The sequence below is a fragment of the Toxorhynchites rutilus genome, chromosome 3, assembly GCF_029784135.1.
Source record: "Toxorhynchites rutilus septentrionalis strain SRP chromosome 3, ASM2978413v1, whole genome shotgun sequence".
Taxonomy (NCBI): Eukaryota; Metazoa; Arthropoda; class Insecta; order Diptera; family Culicidae; genus Toxorhynchites; species Toxorhynchites rutilus.
In genome coordinates, this window is record NC_073746.1 from 310088965 (window position 1) to 310095697 (window position 6733).

At 37.2% G+C, this 6733-nt stretch overlaps 1 protein-coding gene across 1 annotated transcript; it reads left to right on the top strand.

Moving 5' to 3' along the window:
- The first annotated feature begins 794 nt into the window (after positions 1-794).
- LOC129776581 (G kinase-anchoring protein 1-A-like) lies at positions 795-2108 on the top strand. Its single transcript, XM_055782305.1, has 2 exons — positions 795-1101; positions 1169-2108. The coding sequence occupies exons 1-2, from the start codon at positions 925-927 to the stop codon at positions 1946-1948; spliced, it is 957 nt and encodes a 318-aa protein (XP_055638280.1). The 5' UTR covers positions 795-924; the 3' UTR covers positions 1949-2108.
- The last annotated feature ends 4625 nt before the right edge of the window (positions 2109-6733 follow it).

Consider the following 6733-nt stretch of genomic DNA (forward strand, 5'->3'; position numbering starts at 1 on the left):
GTCTTGAAGCTAATATCGCCACGAAACATCGTTTTGATGAGCCAAAGTGTTTACCGTTCTCGGTATTATTCGACAGATGATTTATAGATTCATTGATGTTTTACAAACTATCTGTTGCTCTGATTGGAACGAATTTATAGAAAAAACATACAGCGTCACCGTCACCGTCCCGTCAACTACCCAGCAAACATTAAATCGCATAACAAGCGTGTATATAACATCATATGCCCTGAAATTTGGTTGGCATATAATGCGCCTAACTGGCATATGCATGCAAAAGTTGAGGCCATATACATACATGGCAAATGCTTACCGAATTTGTTTGGATGAATATGCAACTTTGATCGGCTATAATAGCGATTATGTTGAAATTGAATTGCGATCTAATATGAATATATTTATGAATTGTCAAAGCACCAAATACGACTTTTGCCATACTCATATACGATTTATTACAGACATGAAAAAAAAACAAATGGCGCAAGATATTTTCGTGAAATGTTTATTATAGCCTCACGAATCGCCATTTTTATATATTAAAAGCTTAATATACGCATATGATGCGGATTAAATGTATTTTACGAAAATGTACATAATAAAATTGATGTTTATTATACTGAATTGCGACTTAATTTGATAATGGTATATAAAATCGAGTTTTTACATTTTATGCGATTTCAAATATACACGATACATACTTTGATTGATATGTGGACGGCCCCTAAAACAGAACTTTCAAATCAATTCAATTCAAATTTTAATATGCAGATATTTGATGAAAATCGCCCGGCAACACTGATTACCTTTCCCATTTCCCAAATCAATTCAAGCTGAAAGAAAAGTACACAAATTTGCGGAGTCCATTATTTGAACGAAATAAGCTGTTGTTTCAGGTCAACTTCCGCCTTTTGCCACCTGAAAACAATGGTAACTATCGTGCCATCCCGGTTCGCCGGTTTGCGAATCGAGGACGATGATGACGATTGTGCAAAACCATCGCGAAACCAGAAAAACACATCCAGCCAAAAACACTCCCAATCAACGTCCACCGGTAAACACATTCAGGCCGGTAATCAACAGAATCGCAAAGCTCTAAAGCCGGTAAGAATAAATTTGCTAAGAAAAATGTATCGAAATTTATGTTTTCAAAAATTTAATTCTATTCAAGAAAAAGCCCCGAAAACCAGTCAACGAGGAAGCTCAAAACAAACAATGGTCCCAGTGGCAGGAGAAAGACACCGAAATCGTGGATACGCATTACGAGAAAGATTTGGAACAAGCTGTGCTGCTTTCCAAGTTGGACTTCGAAGCAAATAAAACGAAATACCTTAAGGCGGAGCAGGAAGTCAAACAGAACTCTAAGTCGAAAAAGTCGCGTCCTCTGTCACTTCAGCAATTTCAGACCAAGATTGACAAAGATATCTCGGAAAAAGAAGTTCAGAAACAGCGTAAAGAAGAAGAGGTGGAGTATAATAAAAAGTTTAGCTTTTTCGAGCAAATTAATCGCGAAACGAAGCAAATCATCCAGAAAGAACAAATTAAATCATTGGTAGCTAATCGCGAATATTGTCCTGAGAGCTCTTCACCAACAGAGAACGGTAACAGTGAAAATGCTTCACCGGAAGCTTGCGAACTGGATCAATTGAGGGCAGAAAATGCTGCTCTGCGAGCGGAACTGGAAGCACTTCGTGTCCGACATAAGAAAATTTGTTCAGTGCTTAAAACAGGAGAGATGAAGGATAAAACTGAACTGTTGCTCGAGATTGAAAAGCTGAAGAAAGCTCGAGAGGACACGGCCGCTGAGATGACGGCATTGTACGAGCAACTCGAGCAGGAGAAATCCAAAATTGGTGGATCTGGTCAGGAGAAAGGCAAGGAAAAACCGGGTGGCAGGAAGTCAGTGCGTTTCGATGCATCGTCAGAAGCTCACAATGGGAGAGCTGAATAGATTAGATATTCATATAAATGAGCGTACCTCACGAGAAATTCCAGAAATGTTTGACAAAACATTGATCTAATTGCCTGATATTTCCATGATATTAGTCGTAACCAACCTTTTAAAAAGAGTGTGATGAAATTGTAGTTTAAATAAATAGTATATTGACTGATCCTGATTTTTCTTCCATTTACACCAAACATCGTTATTTTCCAGAATTCACATTCGTTCACTTTCATCAATACAGTAACATGATTAAGATCAATTTCCGGTATATCGCCTCTCACATTTTCGGGTCGATGAGGTAGTACAATGATTTCTGGGCACTTTTTTGACGTAGAATTACGTCTTTCATTAAGGGTGCCAAATCAGAAAACAGTTTTTATGAAATAAAGTTAACGTCATATAAAGTGACCAGATGGTCAAAGGTCTAACGCGGGTGACAAAAAACAAAACGTTATGTATATACGTTATGCGAAAATAAACCATAGTTTAGCGAGTCTCATTTATTCGCGAAACAACTCAGAGGCGAACCAGCCCAGGAGGCCTCTCAAAAAAAGAATAAAAGAAAAAATATTCGCGAAACACTTAAGGGGCTGTCCACATACCACGTGGACAACTTTAGGGGGGGGGGGGGGGGTAGGGGTTACGAAAATGTCACGGGTTACGAAAACTTCACGCCCACCCTGAGTGCTCAGTATTCATCAATAAAAATACTGAACTGCCTGAGAGTGCTGCTCGGTCAAACATCCATATTTTTTCATATGACTGAACCTCTTTCCTGAAATGAATATTCTGAAGGTAACGCACATGAACTAGGATCCAATTTATTCCAACCGGTAATAGAGGGCATGGGGCAATGCATGGACTACATATTAACCCATATTACGGAACCCGATCGGATTTGACAAATCGCAATCCGAACGAAATAAACTTTTGCATTCTGCATTTCAAGGTTACAATATTTGTACAATCCGATAGGATTTGATTCGATCAGATTAAGGGGGATAGAGACACGAATTTCGGACGTTTGTTCGAGGTCCGAAAAAGTAAAACAAAGAATATTTTTACCATCCATTATATCACTATTTGTTATATCAATAAAACAAAAATTGAACGGAAAAATATATATCCATAATTAGAAGCTGATCGAGTGAGGGGGTTCAAAAAAAAGTTGTGACATGGCGTACAAGATTCCACCATCTGGTTCTCTAAAACAAACAAATCGAACATATTCTGAATCAGTAAAGATGCCACTATCGTGTAAACCTCGGACAAGTCAAAAACGTGTTTTTTGATAAAATGGCGGAAATTTGAACTGACTCTGAATCAGTAAAGATGCCACTATCGTATGAACCTCGGACTAGTCAAAAATGTGTTTTTTGATAAAATGGCAGAAATTTGAAGGAAAAATGCTGTTAAAAACTTTTTTTTTCAAGTTTCTTGTTTTTTTTAAATAGTAAAGTTACGAAATTATGATTTTTTATAGGTTCATGCGATAGAAAGATACATTCTTCTTCTTCTTCTTCAATGGCACGAACTTCGCCGTCTCAACGTAGTATTACTTGCGTCATTTTTATTAGTACTTAGTTGAGATTTCTATGCCAAATAACACGCCTTGAATGCATTCTGAGTGGTAAGCTCTAGAATACGCGTGATCACAGTGCAAGTTGCAAGAAAGATACATACAGATTGTATTCATATAAACATAGATCGGATAAGTAGAACTTGAGATATCGTGTAAACCAGTTTGAAAAACATATTTCGAGAAAAACGCGTTTGTAGTTAATTGTTATGGCCGTACTAGATAAGATATCGCATCACTAAAATGGCTATAGCTTGGTAAATAATGAGATTTTCAAAAAGTCTCTTCTATGGTATATTCTTAAGGTGGCCGTACACTGTTTGCCCGGAGGTCAAATATTTGATATTTTTTGACAGATAAAGTTTGATTTGATATTTGTACAAACAATATTTTGTTTGCCACTCTTCAATTTTAAACAGTAGTAAACAATATCAAACACCGAACATGGAAAAAATCAACTGAAATATCCAAGGTAACCTAACCATGTACCGACAGGTTCGAAGAACAGACTGAAAAAATGTTTTAGGCATCCAATAATTGAATATTTGCTTGTCGTGTTTTGTGTAGAATATATTTGATCAGTACACGTTGACCAAATTTTATCTGTCAAAAAGAGTCAAATATTTGGCTTCGGTCAAACAGTGTATGAGCACCCTTAAATGTCTGAATTAGAGAAATATGAAGAAAAAAAAAAGATTTTTTTTTCAAATTTTTAGACTAGAATACCCTCTTAAAGAACGCAACATTGTGCTAATTTCAAATTCGACCGGATTCAGGAATAAGGGTTTATTTTACCGAAAAACACTTGAAGGGACTTATCTCAATCTGCGATTCGTTTCATACATACGAAAATACATATTTGTAGCGAATTGTAAAGGGCAAATCATTTACAAGGATGTTAAGTTAAAAAAAATCTTGGCAAGTGAATGGAACTCCGAAGCAGGTTTTCGCTTGAAGAAAGTTATGGCTGGGTCTGGTAGGACTGGAAGAAAATCTGTATCCTGAGCTTTTACCTACTGCTAGTTTCGATGAATTCCAACTCAACTACTTCAACTAGTTTCGATGAATTCCAACAAGTACTGCTAGCAGCTGAACGTATGAAAATCAACGATCCAGAACGCTTCTAGGGCACTTCTAAAACTCCACCCGCCTTACACACCAGGCATTGCATCTTCATATTAATAACTGTTAAGATTCTTGTAAGAACTTCAACATACTGTATAGCATAAGTTCTGAGAGGATGGAATTCTCAAGTTGCATGAAGGATGCTGAAATATTCAGGAAAAAACGGTGCATCTATGATCGAAAAGATGTATGCCTACAAAAATATGCTTTGGGTTTTTTCCTTAGATTCGGCATGAATTTTTATGGACAATATTCAGCATGATTTAACAATTAAGGGTTGTAGGTCAACGGAATCATCGATCACGATGATATTGCAGATGTTTTGTTTTACTAGGTTCATTATAGCCATCAGGCACTACCGAACCTGTAAAAGCGAAAGTTATTGATGTTTAGACGAGAAAATTCTGTTTTCAAACAAAGTGGTTGATTTCATTGTCTGATTTTTTGAAAACTCAAACAGCCAGCCAGCTTTAATAAAAATACTCGAGAATAAGCTCACAAAGGGTATTTTAAAATGGATATGAAGATAACGTGGATGGAATTCGGAAGAAAATAATGAGCTCCCGGACAATGTTGAAAAACATCGAAGATTTCAAGACAAATCGTTACCATTGGTAAGGCTATAATTTTTATCATTAAACATATGGAATAGAAAATAGAAACAAACTTGAAATGAAATTTAAGCGAAAAAATAGAATTTCTTGATTTTTTGCTCAAAACCGGAGGAATGTCCACGTGGACAACAGGGGGAGGGGTATAAGAAATGTCCACGCTTGTCCACGGAGGGGGAGGGGGTGTCTAAAATCATGCTTTTTCTGTCCACGTGGTATGTGGACAACCCCTAACATGTGTCCTTGCAATTAAACCTGATCTGTATTTTTTCTTTCTAAGTATCGTCATTCAGTTGTGATTTTTCGGTGGTTTTGATTTTGTTTACGCCTGAAATCACTGGAGCATTAGAGCCTGGCAAGCACGATTCAAATTCAACAAAAATGTCCACGTTTGTCCACGGTGAGGGGGTAGGGGTATAGCCAATGTCCACGTGGATACGTGAAATAAATATTTGAGAAAAAAACAATCACATCTATATTTAAAAATCAACGAAATCTGTTTTTCATTTTCATGAATTTTCAAACTTTCCTATCATGCTTGTTCTGCGTATTTGACAATAAAAAGTTTGAGCTGCCTGATGTTTTTTTTTTCAAATACTTGTTAGCAGTCTTCCATGTTTCACAAAAAACACTGCGTCCGGAATAAACATGTCCACGCTGCTGTTCATAGTTTTGTGTTTGAGTACAAACATGATTTTTTCGTACCTATGTTAGAAAATGTGACATGTTTGTATTCGTGGTATGTTTGGACATACGATGTTTAATCCCAATGTTTAACATGATGTTCAACATGGTGTACAGTTTCTCTTGCATTTTCACCTCAAGCACTGGCAGTGCGTAGAGTAGAAGAAGCGAATCGGACACCACACCACCACCACTCAACGCGTGGTGTGTTGGTATGTTGACATGGAAAAAATGCTTTCCTTTCATGACAATGGATGCTTCGTCAAAAATATTGGTCAAAAATATTGATATCATTATTTAGTGCACGCATCAATTTATATATCGAATTCATGTAACATTCGCTATTATTAGCTATTTGAGCAAGTACTAAAATTGAATTCGAGAAATTTTGAGTGCTTTATCCAGACGCTGTTATGTCATTACCTTTGTCTGGGTCCCTTCACATTGCTCCATTCCGGGTAATGAGAGGGCTGACTCATTAGCAAAGGTAGGTGCAATTGAAGGCGATATTTATCAGCTTCAAATCGCCTTCAATGAATTTTATTCTTTAGTTCGTAAAAATACCATCGTTAACTGGCAACGCAAATGGAACGAAGATGAATTGGGCCGCTGGCTCCACTCAATTATCCCTAAGGTTAGCCTCAATCCGTGGTTCAAAAGTCTGGACTTTATTCGCACCTTCTCCTGACTCATGTCCAATCACTGTTCGTTAGATGCGCTACTCTTTCGTTTTAATCTTGCCGACAGCAATCTCTGCGGTTGTGGCCATGGTTACCACGACATCGAACACGT